Genomic DNA, 21,621 nt, shown 5'->3' with positions numbered 1-21,621 from the left:
AAAGCCTGCGGTCATTTGAAAGCTTCCTTTCTGTCTTGGGCAGGTGACATAGTCTGAGAGAAAGCTAATGTACCATGCACTGGGAAAAGTAGTTTTATTACAAAAACATCCAAAAAATAAAGAGGGAAAAAATGTGTGAGCTGCAAAAGCATTGCTTTGTCTCTGCTAGACAGAAGAGACTGTATTGCTGGAGCCTGTACAAGACTATCAGGCGCTCACTAGCAATTGTTTTTTCCTCTCTCCCCCAGCCCCTATCAAAAGATGTTACTGTGTAAAATGTCAAAGAAAAAAGAGGCAAGAGAAGTAATCTCCTTCTCCTTTTTGATCGCAAGTGGAATAATTGGAACCCTCTTAGGCTCATTACATGAGTTGCCCGCCAGCCAAAAGACGGCTCCAACTGCCCCTCTTCATTCATGTTGGAGCTTTGAAACATTTCGCTTCTTCTAGTAACAACTCCTTATGAGATGCAATGACTAGAGGTCCTGGTACCTACACTAACGGGTAATCCCACAATGCCTTTGAAAATATAGCTTTCAACTACCACTGTCAAACATCGATTCAGAGCAATGGGAAGGAAACAGCAACAGTGTGGCTCTGTAATAATGTCATTATGCATATTGCACAGCACTTCTCAACCTCTTTTTTTTGGCAATACCATTCTTCTCAATTACATAATGTACTGCATATATACTGGCAAGTTAATTTGGATCACTATTACTAATAACCTGGTCTTTATTGTTTTTACAACTCTGTTTGTAATTATTTTGACTCTAATTACTATTACAGTATTACCCAAATTAACCTTTTTCTGGGTTTAGATCACCCGCACTGATGGTAGCCAAGACATGCCTATGAAGAATGGCACCAATGTCCCTTCAGATAAATCCAGTATAATTAGCTATGTGCCTTACAGGGCCTGTGTGATGGTAATAATTAGAGCTACTGTAGCAAAGGTCATACAAAACAATTTAGAGAGGATGCTGGCTGCATGGGTAATAGGAAGAGAGGGGAAGCGACTAAGGAAGGGGGAGAGATTGAACGTGGAGACTCCTCTCCTTTTCCATCTCTCAGAGATGGAAGATGTATGGCTGCACTTGGTTGATTTTTAACCAATGCTCTCAAAATAACAGGAATTGAAAACCCATTTTAATGGCAAGTACTCTCCCAGCTAACATAGTTTAAATGGATCTGTGATTAGATTTGAGTAAAGTGCTACAGGGTGTATCTGTGAACTGGTTTCAGCTGAAATCGATTCGCCGCCTTTGAGGTGTGATAGCTGCCCCATCACCCTGTTGTTGCATCTGTTCATTAGCCCGAGTTTAATGTGTTTACGCGTACCCTTAGTTATCATTATTAATTGTGAGAGAAAGAGAGAGAGTGAGAGATGTGTTGCTTCACCCAAGTGCACAGGTTAATGAGCTGAGTCAAAAATGTTGACACAGAGGTAAACAAGTACACACACTAAGGTACTTCTATTTCTAGGCTCCCCCATGTGGCTTGGCTCTCTCTGTAACTCCCAGACTGCTCCTAAGGTGAGGGCTCAAGGTCCAGAGCCTGATTCCACCAGGAATTTGCTCCACTCCCTCACCTTGCCCCCATCACACCCCGATGAGTTAAGTAACAGCCTCTCATTCAAATATAGCATCTCAAACAACACATATGCCTATGTGTGTTAGATTGGTCTCTATTCCCTTTTGCAACAGGGATGGCCACCCCTCCCGCTGCCACAACTCATAACAACACTTCATTAGCAGTGAATGATACAAACAACCCAAAACTAGTAGTCATTGGTTGTTGTCTTATCTTGTCTACATAACCTGAACCGTGCAATTGCCACTTAGCAGATTAGTGTTTTGCATTTTTTAGCCCATCTATGACAAATTAAGTACTTATTGTCAACAAAACTGATGGTTTTGTTTTAGATTTTTGAATATGTTTTCCTGTACTCTAGGTAGCGCATGGTTTTGGGTTAGCTTAAAGACATAAAGACTTGAAACTGGGGGAAGAGCTAGCCTCTGTCTAAATAAACATGTTATATCTCATTCGTTTAATCTGTACAAAACCTGTTGTGGTATTACTGAGGGTTATGTGACGGACTATTTCTTGGCTGGGACAAGCAGTGGACTGACAACATAGCAAAAAACATAACAAAAAAATAGTCCTTTAGAAAAATTATTAGTATAATGCTTTAATGGAAAAGTATTTTAGTAATTATCCATTTTTAAGAAGACAAGCTTTCTGCTATTTTGATTTTGTGAAAGTTTCTGTGCAGGATTCTGTATTGCAGCTTTGATCTGTTTATCTCTGACGAATTATTTCTGATATTCCAAATCCATATTATCTCAGCAACAGAGGCTGGAGCCGTTGTGTCAAACAGTTAATAAATGTCTGTGTGAAAATGATTAAAGATAACAAGCACTGCACTCATAAAGTGCTGCTGGACATCTGATTTAGCTGCTTTATTCAGTTATACTCAACTTCTTGATGAAAATCACTGTGGTGGGAGCGGAGGCATATGCTCAGTATGCCTTTGTGAGTGGGGGTCTAAAAAAACGTAAATTGTGATCATTGATCTCAGTCGTTAGATGCCTAATCTCTATGACTCATTTCCACACTGGCCATATTGGGTGACGATAAACTGTCCTCCCCCACATGTGAAGTCCCAAACAAGTGTTGAGGGAAGCAGTGATAAGCAGGTCCTTATCCTTTTAAAGACACTCCCGTAATCCAACAGTGGTGGGGGGAGGGAGGGGGCTTCAGCTTTAAGCGTCTTAGTCTGGATTATGGCTAGTCCTCCAAATTAAACCAAAAGTCAGCTTTCTGCAGTTGCTCATGCAAGCTGGCGACTGGCTTGTTACCAGCGCTACTAACAAGGAAAACGACGGAGGTCTATAATTAGAAAATGCTCTCATTCAACCACCAGGCGCAGGAAGGTAGGTAAAGCAGTAGCAAAACCTGATCTCAAATAAACATTTTGCCTTCCTTTACCCTTTCACTTCCCAGCTGACCTCCTGTGACTACACTCAAAATGTCTTCCGTGCTGTGTACCTGACTCTTGTTGCCAACCAGCTTAGCCACAGACAAGCTCCTCGGCCAGGGCAAGGCTGCTCTGTCCCCACTGATGCTGCTTCCCACAGCAAAACAAGGCCAAATCTGGGGCTTTAGAGGCTAAAATAATCATTACTGGGTAGCGAACAAATGAAAAGTCAGAACACCACTCCCATGTTTGCACTCCCTCACCACTCTTGGTATTTTGTCCGCTGTCCTATCGCACACAAACAAAAAGGGGGCAGCCACACATTAACATTTAGGATGGACAACATTTTGGCCTGATAATGACAAATGAAAAACAAAGCAAAGACTGTTTTTTTCCCTGGAATATACAATTTATTCAAGGAAACAAATGAAAGGAATAGTGCATTGAATTTTAACATACGCAAACAGATCTTGTTTGTTTAATATGTGTACAAAAAACGCAACCAGCAGAAACTCCAAAAAGTCACTTCTCCAGGCCAAGAAAGGTTCATATTGAATGTGCAGATATCAGAGTGGTATCAATATTCTTATGGGAGTCTTTTCCAACTATATCTATTCCTTCAAAAGTAATACTTCCATTCTGAACCAATAATAGTACATCTTCTTTTAAGGGAATAATCAATAATTTTGGGAACCTAATTGTTTCCCCCTGCTTGTAGTGTTTGTGCTAAGCTAGGCTAACCACATCACAGAGCAACCTTCTCATCTAACACTTGACATTTTTCAAATGTCATATCTTCTAATTGTAGTTTTTATGATTCATATTGATATCCCTTAAATGGTTCACAGAAAAGGCTCTTAACAGGTATTTTAACTGTGTGTTCGAGTTCCCATGTGTGTATGCATGTACGTGCATGTGTTCTATATGTCCTTACAGCCTGCTTTGATGTGACAGTCCTTGAACTAGATAAAAAGGCACTCGAATTCCATTGTTACCTTCCTTCTGTGCTCCCTAACGGAGCAATCAACCTCAAAGATTATAAGCAATCTTCCCTTTAACAAGTATAGATATTCTACCTTCTCTTCTCAATAGCTCCCCGTAAGACTGAACTGGGAGCAGCTCTCAAATAGAGAACAGGTACAAGAGACTAATCTTGAACTAAGGAGGTTACTGGAGAAAGTACTGCACTTGGAGCAGTTTGACAGAGGCCAAGTGCTTTTCGTTCATTAACCTCGCAGTCTATGCTGTGGTATGTCAAACGGTGGACGTGAGGGGAGAGTCAAAACAGACGTCCCATTGTGCTCTACAGCCAGACACTGACTGAACCCTGAATATTGTTTTCTGATGTCATAAGAGAGCACAAAGAGGCGGTTGAAGTTGTTATCAATTCCCCTGCAAGGCCATCATAACTATTATCATTAGTAGTGTTTTCATCCTCCGAGCTCAGCCCAGAGTAGATATCTAATCTATTCCCTGGCACACATTATTGTCTTTCCAACTTGACCTGGTATCACTCGAGCAAGGAAATGGTTTCCCGCCTCCCTAGAAACTAGATATGGGAGTAAGTAATAGGCCTGGGCCCTTTCTGAAAAGCCCTAATCCCAGGAAAACAAACCTGGATGAAACAGGCCCACCTGAATTGCTTAAAAAAAACTAGATAATCAAAATGCAAAACAGCCTTTGATAGAAAAATGAGCCGACTTCTAACAACAAATCCCCTACACCTAACATCAGCAAATTCTCCTCCTGAACTTTTATTTGTATGCTGTGTTTGAGTTTTTAATGTAATCACACTGCATACAGCGCTCCATCAATGAGCTATTCTGATTTATGTCAGCCTGAATCAGACTGACGGCTTAGAGCTTTACAGACATCATGAATGAGAAAAGGAGCCACACACTGAACACATTAGGGGTCCCCCCATCTCCTCAGACAGGGGCACAATAGGAAGGGGAGCGGAGATAAAGGAGGGGGATAAGAGGGGTGAAGGAATGGTTGATGTTAATCGGGCAGAGAAAGGGGGAAGAATGGGAGAAAAGAAAAGAAGAGGCCCAAGACACTGGCCACACAGGGCAGAGGGAATGTGAGGGCTCTGAGAGGCCTATACTCGGTCATAGCCCATTAGGTTGGCTGGGTGAAAATGCTACAGCTCATTACATGCTCTGCCTCTGTTCTGTGGATGAACAATGCACAATTACGCTACCCTGCTGCTCCTCTAGCCATACTGCAGCAAGCCTCTGAGGCGGCCGATATTGCTGCTATAGTGGCTTGCCTGCCAACAGCCTCTGCGCTCATCAAACATCCCATACATGCGCTCTCTAATGCGCATCCAGGTTTATGTCTAGAAACAAAAGCGCTGTATGAATTTGTTGAAATGAAAGGAGGGGAGAAACAGGAAAGGCTGCTCCACCACTGGAGCAAGCAAAACAAAGGTATAATGCCGCATTTGTGTGTGTAATACAATGACGTTTGCTCCCTTTTGTCTGCTCTGCCTTCCTTAAATTCTTTAAAAAGAAATGTGACAAAGGGATAATTATTTTTTTGTCCAGCTGAATTAAGTTTCACTCAATATTACAATGACTGCAAAGTCAGGTGCAGTGCTGACATATAGATCCAAATAAAACAAAAATAAAGAACGCAAAGTGTAAGCACATGACACTGAAAGTGCCGCGACAATATCTGCAATGCAGTGAATAACTGATCTTAGGATTCATCTATCCAGCAGCAAATTGGTTCACATCAAGTCTTCCTCCTTTCCATTCTACAATTATGCATGCAGAAGTTGACATTTAATCTGATGGGGGAAATGCTAACTAACATCCTCCTGCTCCCTCTTTGTTTTAGGCAAAAAACAGGACACTTGGAAAGGTCATTCTTCCCTGGTGTCAGAGCTGGCTGCTTGGAAAAGTTTCTTTTCACAGCAAGTATTGTTATCTTTCACCCCCCCCCACCCCAATCCCCCCCATCCCAATCCCCCCACCTCCGTCCCGTTTCCCTGTCATTCAAAAAGCCCAGCATCAGCACTTGGAAAAAAGCCCTGGGAATTCTCTTAACAATGTGGCAACAAGTCTGGTAACCTGCAGTTCAACTAAGACAGGACAGTGAAAAAAAATTACAAGCCTGAAAGCCATGAATTTTAATGAATTCCTTTTCTCTCTGCACATTTGGATGAAATTAGTTTTTGGGACACTCAAATCATAATGGTTATTACTAGAGAATTGTAATTACGTTTTTCTAACTTTATTTATTCTGTGAAAAAGATTCTGGTTTTATTGTTCCAGATCAGAAAAGAAAAGAAAATCCCCCAAAGACTGATTGCAAGTCCATTGTTATTCTTATCTTCAAGGAGGGATAAATATGTTGAGTGTCCATGGTGTCTTACAACGCATGCCAATACACATTGTACAAATGCTTCTGTGTAAACATTTCCCAAGCAGACAGACAAAGGTGGGCACCTTCCTCTTGAAATACACTGGATATGATAGAGCAAATAATATTGTGAGGTTCCACTGCAAACAGATTTCACTTCTGGCCATAACAAGTCATAACAAGGTTTGTGTTTTTTAAATATGCGAGCTGACCTTTCCTATCCTATATTAATGTAACTCCAGGCATTTCCAACCATAGGCAGCAAATTCTGCATTAATGAGAGAGACAGGGTTATTTTTTTATTCTCCTAGAGCCTTCCTTTGTCACATGTTTCCCTGAGACTTGTTTGGTTTTATTAGTTTTCCTTAAAACTGTTAGTTTTACTTCACACTAAAAACTGTAGGAGTGTGGCACACAGACTTTGCACGAACAGTTGTGAGAGACGGTATATGATCACCCATTTCCTTGATGGTAAATTCCCACGTGTTAACTCCCTCTATGTTCCATGAAAGAAAACAGAATGCGGCATATTTTTGCCAAAGACTTTAATTTGAGAAATAAAAAAACAATGCTGCGGGAAACTCATTTAAATGGGTAATTACGTCCACGCAGCATTGCTTGCGGGGCTTAACAAGGTGCGTAATGATGTCCCTTTCCCCAGCGATAAACATCATCAGTATGTCCATTTCCTTTCCTCCATTTAGCCTTCTCTCATTTACATGTGGACCCATCAACCTATAAGCCCAATGCCATTACACCCCTTTTTGCATTTAGGTACATGTCCAGTACAAATCTTTAAACATAAGCTGTTGGATAACTAATGCCATTATGTGCCTATCTTTTGCTTCACAAAAACACAATTCCTTTCACATTTAATAGGTTTAAAGTTAATTTTTTCCACATGATAGAGTTTTCAAAGTAATTTGAAAAATAGTTTTCTCTTCAGTGCTATCATCTTGAACCAAGTAATATTATATCAAAAGATGGATGAATGATTAAGCTGATTAGCAGCATCTGATTTTACTTTTTTATTTTAATGTGCTTGTGTGTGTCTACTGATGCTTAAAACTGTTTAAAAATGTCTGTTGTAGCATATATAGTTTGCTGATGTTATCAAGATGTTCAACCATTTGATGATTTTATCCTGTATTGTCAAGATTTTAAGGGAAAGGAGGAGCAAAACTCAAGACTCAAGAAGAAACCACTATCCTTTGTCAGTACCATCTTCCATGTTTTCAGGTACATTGAAATAATCTATTTTTTTCTACGGAAAAAGCATCTAACAATAGAAGAACGACATTATTGCTTTCTGGAGGTTTGTGCAATAAAATCTCTTCCTCATCCTAACACCACATTTTACAGAGAAAAATGTATCAGGCAGTAGCTATACAGGTTGAGTAAAATCCTTGGCATTCTATAAATAGATCTCTCTTCCCTCCACTTTTCCTTTCTGTTTCTCCTTCTTTTTCAAGGCCTTGCCGTTTCTCTACAGTATTCCTCTCTCCGTATACTCCTCACCATTCACATACAGTGACATGTGTACATCAGATGTCATCATTCATGTGTTTTGACTCTTAAGCTCTTTGGCTGGATGCTCTGATCCCAACGAGAGGGTGGCAACCCGGCGGGCCTGGATGCTTCTGACTGGCTGCCTGGGGTTGTTATGTCATTTCATTGTACCTCTGCACCATCGAGAATGACATGCAGTGATGGGGTGTTGCGGGTTGGGGTCAAGGCTATAAAAACCCAACCAAGTGTAAAACTAGCTCTGGTTGTGCATAAAGTGAAAACCATCTTGTTGAGTAATGTCACAAAATCACCCTACAGCTTCACTAGATATGTGTGTTAGACGCGATGGGAGGAGCCGGCTGAGGAATGCAATAAGAGGGCACTGAGTACATCACTGTCACACTGTTAATTTATTTCTGACAGACAAGGCTTTATTTCACCTTATAAACACTGACACTTGAAAAGCAGAGCATTTCTGAAGTCTCTGCCTTACAAATAACCTCTCTAAATAATTAACAGGTTCATCTGCCACTCAATCAGTGCGCATTGGGAGCTTCTCGAGATGAAACGATTCTTTCTTAAATCCTTTGAAAGGAGGAGACTTTAAAGAATGCAACATACACCTCCCACTCTTTCAACACGTCCAAATAAATACAAAAACACTGACTTTTAAGATCAAGCAGTTATGTATCCCTTCCCTCATTGCACAATATCGGTTGTTTCTTTTCAACCATGATTGGCAAACTGTTCAGAGTTGGATAGGGTCTGTATCATTAGAGTATCTGGCTGTTTTTTCCCATTAAGCTTTTTGACAAGACATTGGCTAAATGCCATTTAGCTTCTTGGACTGTATACTGCAATTAGAATGATTAAAGGGATTACTCTATCATTAAATTTACAAAAAATGTAAACTTTTAATCTAAAGTGGGGATCTTGTCCCATGGGAGTAAATAAGGACTGGTTTGAACTGCCATTGAACCTGTATGTTTAAAGGACAGAGTGATTTTATTTTTTGGTTTCTTTCATTTATGTTATTCTAATGTTTGTCCTGATCCATGACAGGGGACATTTTTAAAATTAGCTTGTCAATTAAAATGTTACACTCTTATTGACTTCCAAATGGCACTGACTACTGTGAATAATAAAGGTGAAACTCAGATACCGCAAAACTAAAATCAGGCAATTAACTCTAACATTTTGAAAGAAGTTCCAGTGAGGATCTCCTGTTGCATTAATGTGTGCATTCAGCAACACCATGAGAGCTGACAAAAGATGAGACAAAGTTTTACTTCCACTTAGTTTTTTATTTTTATTAAAATATTTTTTACCGTGGAAGTAACACTTATAGCCTACACTTGTAAGTTATTGTGGATGTCGCCGTATTTATTTTGCGACAACTCCCAGTCTGTTTTCCGTTGCCACAGTCACTTTAGACTCAAGTGTTACATTCAGAAACCGTTCCAGCTCGTTATTGGTCCATGACAAAAAAATATCTGGTGCGGTTCTTCGTCTTTAGTGCTGTATCTTCTTTAGCTACGGAAGAAAGAGACCATCTGCTTCATGTTTACACCGGCATGCGCATGCCCAGTGTACGTGAATGGCCACTAGACGGAGATCAACTCTGATACGCAGCTAAAACGCTGGTGTGGACAGAGATCGTATTTATTTTAACATTTATTTCCACTTACATCAACACTAAAGCTGTCCTATAAACAAACAAACAAACAAATAAAAATGATAGTAACTATTAAGGAATTCTTAGTAGTAACATGTATAGCCAAGCTTATCTTTAACACCAGGAAATGATGACATTATCAAAACAACATTATAAGAGTAATTTAAATAAAGAATCATAGTTTTGTTTTGATTATCGAATATGTTGGATTATGCTTCTCATTTCTCCTTCTCTGAGAGTTCTGAGTCGGTCATAATGATGTAAATGATAATGTCACAGCCAATATTTCAAATAAATGTGACACTCCATAAGAAATATTGTGTGCGTGTGTATTCATGAGTACGTGTGTGGGGGGAGATTGGCAGTTTCAACAGATGTGTAGTATGCGCTGACAGCATGACATCTACTTTGCATGCTCAATATGACACGTCTGAATGCTCCTATGTATATTGTCCTGATGTGAAGTGATAGCGAGGGATGTGAAGCCTCAGTGGAACCACTCCCTGTTGTCTCTCCTACATCAATATCAAAACGTCTTCCTTACTAACAGGGAAAAACAGCAAGACTGGTGCACTGAGATACCTTGTCTCAGTTGTTTGTTGTTTTGTTTCAGTTTTCATTTTCTCATTTAGGGTCCCTTGATTGACTGTGAGAACTGAACGAACAAACACAAAATGGAGATCCATTTCTCTTTTGTCAGAATATTAAACTGGCACTGTGGCATACACTACACTACAGTTTCACTGAGACTTATGTAGCCACAGTTTCTTTAAGGAAATAGTGCAGAGAGCATCTGGAGGATGACCGCATCGATTATCAATCAATTCAACTTGTGAAGCGCCATCTCCCCCAAACACTATACAGCTGACACCACGTAGTGCAAAATCCAGCCCCCTTTTGTTGAATTAATTTATCACCTTTTTCTGATTGATTTCTCACCTGCGTAAAAGACAAATTTGCCATCTCTTACCTTAATAAGACTAATCAATAAAGTAAGATAACTTATTTTACTACTATACTCATTATCTGGAATCACAGGTGTGAGAAGCCTTAGTACACATTACAAATTCAAAAACACATTCTAGCCAAAGGCCATTCCTTTACTGTATAATTGTCTCCACCACCAAGTGATTCACTATAATTAAGCCATGGAAGACAGCTCTATTCTCCTGTGAGCATTCATATTAGTGCTAGCACAGGCAGGTCTAACAAACATCTCACAGCTGATGCTTTTCAAAACAATAGACAGCGATGTTCAGGGAGGTATATACTGGTACACATTCTCACAAGGGAGAATACAATATACACAATGCAATTGCAGGTACGAGGCCTATGGGGAGACCTGTCACTGTTATCTTGGCCAAGTCTGCTGTGTTTGTGTGTGTACGTGTGTGTGTGTGCCAGCATGCTTTGTCTGAAGCAGGAAAAGCTTGACTCTAGCTGCTCTGACATAAGCAGGATGCTGACTGCCCCACATAAAGTAACAATGAAGGACAACTTAGCATCGATCAAAAACATCATTTACAAATAGACACGAGCCTGTGTCCTCTTTACCTCCATTAGCAAACCTAATCTGACCTTGTGTCCACATTCTGATGGCTATGACCGTTCTAATCTACATGCTTGGAAAATAAACAAACACAGAGACATCAATGTGCCCTAGTGTAAAAACAAAAAGCTCTTCCGCCAGGGATAAATGAATCATGGATAATTATGAGGTTGCCCTCAGGATGAAAACAATTTTTGGGACAAAGCAGCCTTAGTAATCACAACAGTGCAGCCACTCGTGTATCCTAGCCAGTCAATGGGATATGGGTTGAGGACTTGTAGAGTCAAGTGGTTTCAAGCCCAAGCTTGCTCATTGTAACAAAGCAATTATCAGTCATTTCACTGTTTTCACTGTTTATTTGTGCTATAAATGGCTTTGTAATTATACTGAAAACATTAAAAAATTTAAGAGCAATATTTGTACATACTGTAGAGCTTCTGCCTGTTGCAAATGTCACAATGGGGAGGAAAGAAAACAATGACACTTGTTTTGCACTAAGGTTACCGCTATTTCTCAGTTACTTTTTCAAATCACACACACATTCTCTTTCCTCAGTCCAGGGAAAATATGCAAAGGCTGGGTCAAAGAGATGTTTGTCAACATGATGTGCAAGGCGGAGAGCAATGGAATCTGCATGCTAAACAGGCCCAGCCTCCGTCAAGCCAATCAAGTGCCTCTAAGAAAATGAGAAAACATGGTCGGGGCTCAGACACCTGGCACTAAGACTCATTCACCCTCGCTCACTTCCCTTCTTATCTCTCTATCTGCTCTCACACAGCTCTATCAAGACAACTCTAGGCTTTGCATATGGAATCATCAAAATCAATCTTCGATCCTATTTGTCTCCCTCTCCACTTTTTCATTAGCTGAAACAAATAAAGGCTCTCCTAATCCTGCGGCAAATGTGCTTTTATTGGATGGTTAAGCCACAGAGACAGGATGCTGCTGGAGCTTTGTACAACGTTGGTTGATTTCTTTGTGTCGCCAGACCTACAATATTTTTTTTGGCTGAGAAAAGCGTCTCGTTGACCTGCATAGCTATACCCACCAGAAAATACAATCACAGCAAACGGGTCACTGCATGTACCTGCTGAATCCCCCACCTCTGCCTCCACTGACCGGATAAAACCACAGGACAACCCACTACAACATTCCTCATTTTTTCCACCTGTGTTATCCACATACACACAGATGCACACTCAGTCAGAAGCAGCTCAGACAAGCCCTATAAATCAGCATGCCTGTAAGTAGGTCTCATTGACCCCTCAGGATCCATCGGTGCCTGGATCTCTCTGGATCATCCAGTCAATACATCAATATCCATCTTGTGTTTCTTGTTTTAAGACCCCCACTCCCAGGCCCACACCCTACCTTCTTCTCACTGAATGTCAAACGGAGATTGGAGTCATCAATTACAAGTGTGTTTGTGTATGTGTGTGTACGTGGAGCTGGAGCTTATTTGCTGCTGTCTACAGGAGTGAGCATGACACACATTCTTATATAAACACACAAACACACGATTTTCTCTCTCACACAGACACAAATGCCCCTTTCTCCCGTGGGACCAAGGAGAAGTGGGTCATGAAAGGAAAGAAAGAGGTTGCCCAAAAGAATCCAATAGACCAGTTCATACATACTAAAATCTATAAACTAAAGATCAGCTGGTCGGCATACACTCTGTCAGCCTGAATAGCCTTTCAAGTCAGACCTTCACTACTCTGCTGGAGCCATGCATGGTATGTCAGGGTAATTCAATGGCTGGTTGTGCAGAGCGGCCATGCGGTAACACTGCAGCCAAATGGATGACACACAGATAAAGCATTTAAGCAATGATTATTCTTTCTGCTAGCACCTGAAATGACATGTGGAGTTGATTAGCCGGGTCAATACATCTGGCATGTGCTCAAACTCCTGTTCTTTTTGCAGTAGCTCAGCACACACAAATACAACATAAAAAGAAAACAAGTTGTGTACGAGAGGCTCTCAGTCACAGGTCAGCTTCAGTGTCTCGGCTCCTTAAAATGCATTGAAGGATTTCACTCAGATCGACTGACATAACGTCACATGTGCCATTTTGAGATCGCTCAGCTTTCCATCAGTAACAGACTGACATTTCACTGACACTATAATCTCTGGGATGGAATGCTAAATATCTCTACACCTTTAGATGTGTGGAAAGGTGGTACATTTAATTTTGACATCTCATTCTTAAGATTCATCATGATCAAAGAGACCTATAGACTGTTTTTTCAACTGCAACTGAAACCTCACGTTTAGTCATGGTACCCAATTTTAAAACCGAACATCCCCTATTCCTCAACCCCTAACACCCGAAGCAGCCCAGCCAAGGATTTAGGACAGAGCACAGTGGATTGTATCTCACCTCTGGCAGTGGCATGCCGTTGATGATGAGGTCTGGCTGCTGGTGGCCCTGCCCAGTGAACGGGTGCTGATAGCCATGGTTGGGAGCTGCATTGCGTGAGTTCTGGTTCTCCACGTTGAGGAAGGTGCTCTCGGAGCGCCTGCAGCCCAGCGGCAGGCTCTGCTGGTGGTAGTCGAAGTAGTTGAGCGAGGAGGTGAGAGATGAGCAACTCACCACATTCATCTTGTCTGTCTCCTCGACGTCACGTGGCACCAGTCGGATGTCGTTCTTGCTCAGCTTCTTCTTCTTGCTGGACTTCTTCTGGTTGCCATATGAGTACTCCGCCACCCTGCGCAAGTAGAAGAAACTGAACAGACTCAATAAAGCAGTGTTCTGCCTTCCCCTCCCCTGTCCACACGGTCAAAAAACTCGCCCGCCATGCTAGCTAGGCGCTGTTTGACCAAGGGTGCTAGACAGCACTCATTGCCCTTGTCCAGAGGTGGAACAGCACACTTAAGTGACTCCCCACTCCCGGCCTGCAATGGAGCTGTTGTCCCTTGTTTGTTTGCATTTGCATGCACAATAATTGACATGTCACAAACAGGCAGACAATATGCAAACATGCCAAAACCACAGAAGCAAAACCAAAGCAAAAGAACACAATGGTACTGAGCAGCACTACCGGTATATGCAATCATATTCAAAGCACACAACCCACACTAATTCCATTTTTTCTTTCATTATCAAGCGAGCCCACTAGCAACATGGAGTGCAGGAGAACTGCAGATTCAAATTCATTTAGCTGCTCTCAGTGGCTGCTGCAAACTTGAACTGAGTATTTTGACTTTAATAAGAGCAAATGAGCAACACAGCCATGTTTTATCAAAGGATCCTCAGACTGGGGGGAAATATCCATTCTTCACACAGCCTTGCAGTTTTCCACATTGAGAACAGATGCTGTGTACTAGTGCTGACTACAAACTTCACTAGACATATTCCATATAATATGTGATGTCTTTTACCATCTGCATTACTTCAAACTCTGGAAGAGGCCATTTTCAACCTATGGTACAAAGCATAATGGTTTATTATCCGTTAAAGCCCCCAACAAAATTATAATTACCCATGAAATTGTAATATCTGTTTCTGTCTCTGTTCCTGCTTCTTGCCTTGTCTTGAACATCTCTGCTATGCTAGCCCCCACTGGCCTCTGATCCTCACTAAAATGCAGCAATAATCCTCTGTCGCTTCTAAAATCACACTGGTTAAGAAACACCACTGTAGTTTGTCTTTTTCATTTTTCTTTTAGATTGCATCTTGAAAACAGCTCCCTCCCCCATTCTGTGCCCCCTTGATTCAGAGAAAGGAAAATGGGCAGCTGCAAGGGTAGAAAATACACCATCTCTTTTTCATTTATCATTTTAACATGTTGTCTCTCTACTCTGTGCCAAAATTGAAATCTGGGAGGGGAAATCTTCAGAGTCAAACAGACTGACAGAGGACAAGCAATAAATTGGAGATAACTGCTCCTCATATTCGAGGTGGTGACTGAAAAACAGTGCACATCAGCGCTGATTAAAGCACCCAGCAGGGAGAGTTGCTACCACTAGGAGAGGAATGTACCGAGAGCAGTTTGGAATTTGGAATTTGTTGTTGTCTGTCATTTGTCTTCTCTGAACTAAAACGTATAACTAACACTGAAAATATGATTTTACATAAAATACCTGTTGTGATCAAGATATCAACACAACAGTATCCTATATCAAATCAGGCTTGAACAAAACATATTTAGAGTCGTGTTTTTATTATTATATGTCTACTATGATGAGATGATATGTGGACTCTTCCTGTCAACAATGTAAAGGTTAGGTCACAATTGAAAGTACAGTACTCAGGTTTTTAAGTAGAGCTACTAGAGAACAAGAATGTATTCTAAAAATCAAAGCTCTGCAATTCACAAAATGTTTAAAAGGGGGAATCATTTCAACCAAACATTACATAAGAATAAAAAAAACACAATTCTTAATCAGTGTGTATTGAGAAAAAAATCAAGAGCAATATTTGGGGAGTTTTAGAATATGTTTTCATGACCACATGCTTGAAAATGGCCTAAGCTAATGTCAAATTAACAAAATTTAGTTTGGAGCAAAATATGATAATAGCTTCAGGTTAAATTCTCAAATCCAATCTATATGTAAATTTATAGTGGTATGTGGCACCGGGAAATCAAAGCCAGAGCTGATGATCAGATTGATGAACAAAACAGAATGTTCAATATCCAAGGTCCGGAAAATAATAATCTGCTCCTTTCCAGGAAACTGGGTAAATAGTTAATGACTGTGATGTGACTTACATGATTTCAAAATACACTTTTTAGATTTTAGACTTTTGTTTTATTTAATTTTGTTGTTGTTCCAAATATTCCTTGGTGCAGAAGAAATCAGAGGTACATCTGACTGATCCTAGAGGACTGTCTATAATCACACTAGATTAAGCTGATAATAGCCAATCAGCCATGGTGGACGTTAAGTAATAAATGTCTGGGACTGCTATTGAACCAGTGGGGCGTTAATTGTCCGGCAACATTCCCTCAAATTGAACATGACAGTTGAATCGTCATATTTATGAGTCAATTGGCTGCAATGGATAGATTAAATCTATCAATCAATCGCGTTTCCTTAACACGGAGCAGTGGGTCTCACCAGAGTGTGTCTGATTTAATGCACCCGGGTTTATCGTTTACCTCAGTTTCAGCTGTGGAAAAAGGAAACTCTGCAGCACTCACATTCGGGCCTCTACATGCTGCATAACAAAAGCAATGCACTGACAACTCACAGCTTCAGGCACGGTTGCGGACACACGCACGGGCGCGCGCGCAAACACACACACACACACACACACACACACACACACACACACACGGCATTTAGTCAGTACCTGCAGTTGTATGTCCGGATCTCCTTGTTATCCCTCTTGCACTTGACCGCCACAAAAATCATGGTGACAAAAAGGATGGCTGCGATGGAGCCCAGAGCGATGATGAAGATGAGGGACAGGTTGACGGGTCCAATAGGCTCCTGCGCGTTCAGGTCTGGGGAGAGGTACACCACGATGTAGGCCGAGGCGGACAGGGAGGGCTTACCGTGATCCCTCGCCACCACTGTGATCTCGTAGGTGGATTTGGCATTTTCTCCAAACATCCTAGTGGAGCGCACCTCTCCGTTAACCTGGTCGATTTCAAAAAAAGCTCTGTCGCCCTCTGAGATGGTGTAGGTCAGCCGCCCATTCTCCCCCTCGTCGTAGTCGTCTGCTTTAACTTGGGTCACCATGTAACCCACCCCAGCGTTTCTTGGGATGGACACCTCCGCTGTGCCGTTAACCAGTGGAGGGTTTGTCATTACAGGTGTGTTGTCATTGACATCCAAGACAACAATACGCACCGTGGCGTTACTTGATAAAGAGGGATTGCCATTGTCTCTGGCCAAAACTTTGAAATCAAAAGTCCTGGTGTATTCATGGTCGAATGATCTCATGGAGTAAATGCGGCCTGATGGGTTTATACTGACATATGTGTTTACATCCATGTGCTTAATCTCACCGGGGACTATGGAGTAAGAAACTGTGCCATTCATCCCCAGGTCCGGGTCTTCTGCTGATACTGCTAGCAGACATGAACCAGGGAGATTGTTCTCCATCACCATCTCTTGATAGTGTGGTTTAACGAAGTGGGGAGGGTTATCATTTTCATCTGTGACTTTGACTACTAAAGATTTTGTGGCGCGTAAAGGAGGGATGCCACTGTCTTCCGCTTGGATAGTCAAGTTGTATGTGTCCTTTTGCTCTCTGTCCAGCCTGCCATCAACAAGTATAGTGGAGAAGCTTTCATACTCTTGAAGTCTGAACGGAACATTGCCCTGCAGCCTGCACTGCACTTTGCCGTTTGCCCCAGAATCCTTATCTGACACCCTCACTAGAGCAATGACATATCCACGCTGCGCGTTTTCACTGACTTCCACCATCTCTGTGTTCAGTGAGAGTAAACTTATGACAGGTGGGTTATCGTTCGTGTCCATCACATTCACTGTGACTTTGCAGTGAGCTGGGATAGAGTTGGGACCTAAATCTTTGGCCTGGACGTCGATCTCGTATATTTGCGTTGTTTCATAATCCAAAACACCGTTGACAGTGATGATCCCGGTTCTGGGGTCAATTTTGAAGGCATCCCTCGTTTTTTCGGTGACGTAACTGTTGAACGAGTACACAACCTCTCCATTAGTGCCCTCGTCAGGATCCGTTGCATTCAAGTCTATGACTAATGTATTGATGGGGGAATTCTCCATAACATTAACTGTATACACAGGCTCGTCAAAAACAGGGTTGTTGTCATTGGAATCAATTACCTTGATATTTAACTGGACCGCGCCTATTTTAGGAGGGTCTCCTCCATCTTCTGCGCTGATTTCATATGAATAGTGGGACTGGGTCTCCCTGTCTAACGATTTTTGCACAACAAGCTCGGCAATTTTGGAACCATCCCCTCTGGTCTTTATTTCTAGTCCAAAAAGCTCATTTGGAGTGATAGAATATGACTGCACTCCAAAGATCCCCGAGTCCGGGTCGCTTGCCCCCTCTAGGGGAAACCTGGTACCAGGGGAGGCATTTTCAGAAATTTCAATGTCAATGTGGCTCGTTGGGAATCTGGGTGCGTTATCGTTCAAATCCTCAATTTCAACTTTGATGACACAGATCTCCATAGAGTTTGACATCACTTCCAGGGAAATAATGCACTTTGGATTCTGTCGACAAACTACATCCCGGTCTATTTTCATTTGGGTTGTAAGGATTCCGGCTGGACTGAGTTCCACCCATCGTGGTTCGGAATTGGAAATAACCCTTAAGTACGGGGGCTGCGGTGCAATCTGAAATCCTTGCTTTAGTGCGTCCTTTGTCACATTTCCAATCACTGACCCGGGCTTCATCTCCTCGTTTATTCCATACTTGAGGTTGATGACAGCCTCAGACCCGACCCAAAATAAGACGAACAGAGCAATGAATTGTATTAATTCCATCTCCTTGGTTTGCATTGTACCTGTTGAGTTTTTCTCTGCTTAAAGACCTTGATTATTACGCACAAGAATGCACGTCAGAGAAAACAGGGAAAATGTTCCAAATGAATCATTTCAAAGTGTCCAGAAAAGTGTTTGGGTGACGAATAGCTCTTGTGTATGCAAATTATATCATGGTGTGAAAGCTATAATTGTAACAAGTGCCTAAACCTATTTTACTCTTCTCAGGCAGTGCACATCCTCCGGTCTACTGCAGCGGACGAAACATTGGGGCAGACAGAGCTGTGAAAACATGCTGAATCTTCTCACAACAGTGATTTAGCCGTGTAAATCCGTGCAGCTCTTATCAAGTGGTAAACTACTCTTACACGTGACTCATATGTTGAACTGTCCATTTTAAAGTGGACTGAAAGGAGGACAAATGTTCGCACTTCATAGACACAAAATGAAAATTCCTGTGAGCAAGTCCGCAAATTTTCTAATCTTCCGTGTAGAAGTAATGGGGTTCAAAAGTCTGTGTTAAATTCTCCGCCCTGATGCCAGCACATATTTAAGTCGCCTTTTGGATACACATCTTGCTTTGTGGGATATTTTACAAGCAGTGATAAAATTTCCTTTTCGGTCGGCAGCTATAGGCTTTCAGCTGATGACAAAAAAGCTAAAACGATCTGCAGTCACAAAATTATTCAACAGCTTAAGTCCGGATATCTTTGCTTAACGAACACGGGTGCAATTGCAGGAGTGTCTCATCACATCACTGAAGTCCCGATTACCTTTTTTTATTTCCAGCAGATCTAGTCTTTCATCCCGTCTGCAAGTCTTGAAGCTTTTTCTTACTAATTAATTTCCTCGTATCTCACTTGGAAAAGGCTGCACATATCCCGACAATGAGTCCATGCAACGCAAAAAATCCGATGAAAATGTAGCCAAAAGCCAGTGGGAGGAAACGATGCAAGAGCCTACTGTATGTACAAAACGCATTTCATGTTGGGCTGCAGCAAAGTAGAAGCACAGTAGCCTATATCCAGCCTGGCTGAGGCAGAAAAAAAATAATTCGCCACTCGCTGCCAGTAGGCTGCCTAGTTGACTCCAACGAGCGCTCCTCTCGCTTGACTGGTGCACACTGGCGGACGCGCAGCTTCGAGCCGAGCGCTCAGTCTCAGGACCCGCAATCCCCTCAGCCAATCAGGGGTTACACAGGAGGGCTGGAGCTGCTGGTGGGTGGGGCAAAGTACAGCAATGAAACACGGCCAACTACCTGTTCCCCTGCAGATGGACAACTCAACGGGCAATTACAGCGTACAAGTTGAAACACGAAGCTACGAATTAGATGGTCGTCAGAGCGACGTTTCCTAAATGTGGGGTCTGGGGACCCATGGGGGTCTTTGAGAGGGTTCCACTGGTGCTACAGGAAAAAAAGAAAAACAGTAACAGACTAATCTTCCCCAGCAGTGAAACAGAGGAAGGCTAAGGATAACTTTTCACCGATTTGCCCTTGTTTTCTCCTCTGGTAAAGGCGCCAGTGGGCATTTTTGAACAAGTCATATTTCACAACACAGATTTTTGTCAATGGGGGTGCTGGATGTTTATCTGTGGATCTGTTTGATCCACAGTGACATGTCAAAGTTTGATAACATCTGTGCCAAAGCAGATAGCATCACTGTAGAACCAAATGGCATGTTCCGCTACCTTCAACTGCATACTGTAAAAGTCAAGTGCATTGTTGATCTATAAAGCCGCTGCAACTGTACACATTATGTTACATCATTTAGCATATATCCTGACGTGTCTGAACTAATGCAACACCAGGTACCATGGTGAGGCAATTTCCAATAACGAACAAGCATGATGGCTTCCATGAAGCGGCATGCTGGGAGGAAATATTACCATGGCTAAATCAATACATCATACCACACGTTTTTTCTTGGACGTCAGGAAAATAAAAATCCTAAAGGTTTCCCGATTAAATATTGCCCTTGAGCCCCTCATCAATTAGACTTCACGAAACCGGCTGGGACACACAGAGTTAAATATCATATATTCTTTAAATTGTCAAGACCACGTGCTGGTCAAAAATTGGTTTGAGTTCATAGAATGTTTCATACCTACCTAACAGCTCAATACCCGATGAAATACCTTTGGATGACACGTCACCAGTAGACGTCAGCCTATGACGGAGTGAGTATAATAATAGAGAAAATAGCTTCATCCGTTGAAAAACAATACATTACCTTCACTGTAATTAAATCGTTTGTGTATGTCAGCTGCAAAGTCCATATTTATAAAGGTTAATAATGAGGTGGGTGGACTATGACCTCAAGTTTGTCGCTAATCATCATAAGAAAAGGAACAACAAATCAATTATTAGCTATTATCCAGTGTGCCCCTTCTCCCTTGTCTCCGTGTAACTTAGGTCGACATCATATTGAGGTTCCTTATGATGTGAACAATTCACGTCAGACACGCATCAGCCACGGCAGAAGTATGAAAACTACTCTGTCACTAAAAGGGGTAAATATAAAGTTCCTCAAGTAGCCCTGGCTGCACATATTGCAGACTCTCATCACCCACCCGTACACAGCCGGTCCCACACACACACACACACACACACACACACACACACACACACACACACACACACACACACACACACACACACACACACACACCCTCCTCCCGTGCAGCCAGCCTGTCTGCTTCTCACCAGCGCACTCAGCCGCCATCACATCCTGTGGAGGGCAGGCCGATTTCAAAGTCACAAGGGTGACACCTAGCGTCCGCAGCCTCTGCTCGATTCTGTGATTCCAGCCCGTCCATTTCACCCCCAGACTGTTTCACCCCAACGAAAAACAAGAGCGTGCCACAAGAATAACAGTGAAATACACTGGCAAATCAATTTCCTCTTATATCGGAAGAGAAGTCGGCAGTTTGACCACAATTAATATGCTGTCCAAGAGATGAATTAGTTCTGAGCCATATCTAATCATTGTTAATCAATAAAGAGTGATTGAACTGTGTATAAGAAGGAGACTAAGGTCATTGTTGTGTAATGTGCTCATATCAGTTACCATATTTATTTCTGTTTTATTTATTACAAAAACTTAAAACACTGTC

At 41.9% G+C, this 21,621-nt stretch overlaps 1 protein-coding gene across 2 annotated transcripts in view; it reads right to left on the bottom strand.

Annotated features, from left to right (window-relative positions):
* The window catches only part of pcdh19 (protocadherin 19), a 53,465-nt gene extending 33,819 nt beyond the window's left edge, over positions 1–19,646 (bottom strand). The window contains exons 1-2 of one of the 2 annotated variants that reach the window (XM_038699415.1): positions 16,379–19,646; positions 13,463–13,808 (exon numbers count right to left, since the gene is read on the bottom strand). In XM_038699415.1, coding sequence (XP_038555343.1) covers positions 13,463–13,808; positions 16,379–18,525 — 2,493 coding nt within the window. In that variant the 5' untranslated portion in view covers positions 18,526–19,646. The remainder of the gene's footprint in view (positions 1–13,462; positions 13,809–16,378) is intronic. The other variant, XM_038699416.1, reaches the window with a different exon arrangement.
* Between the last annotated feature and the right edge of the window lie 1,975 nt (positions 19,647–21,621).

Source organism: Micropterus salmoides, unplaced genomic scaffold (genome assembly GCF_014851395.1).
Source record: "Micropterus salmoides isolate LMB-PRFRI ecotype aquatic unplaced genomic scaffold, ASM1485139v1 Ms_hic_scaffold_5, whole genome shotgun sequence".
NCBI lineage: Eukaryota > Metazoa > Chordata > Actinopteri > Centrarchiformes > Centrarchidae > Micropterus > Micropterus salmoides.
The sequence above is the reverse complement of the archived record's forward strand: the minus strand, read 5'-3'. Positions and strand labels throughout refer to the sequence as shown.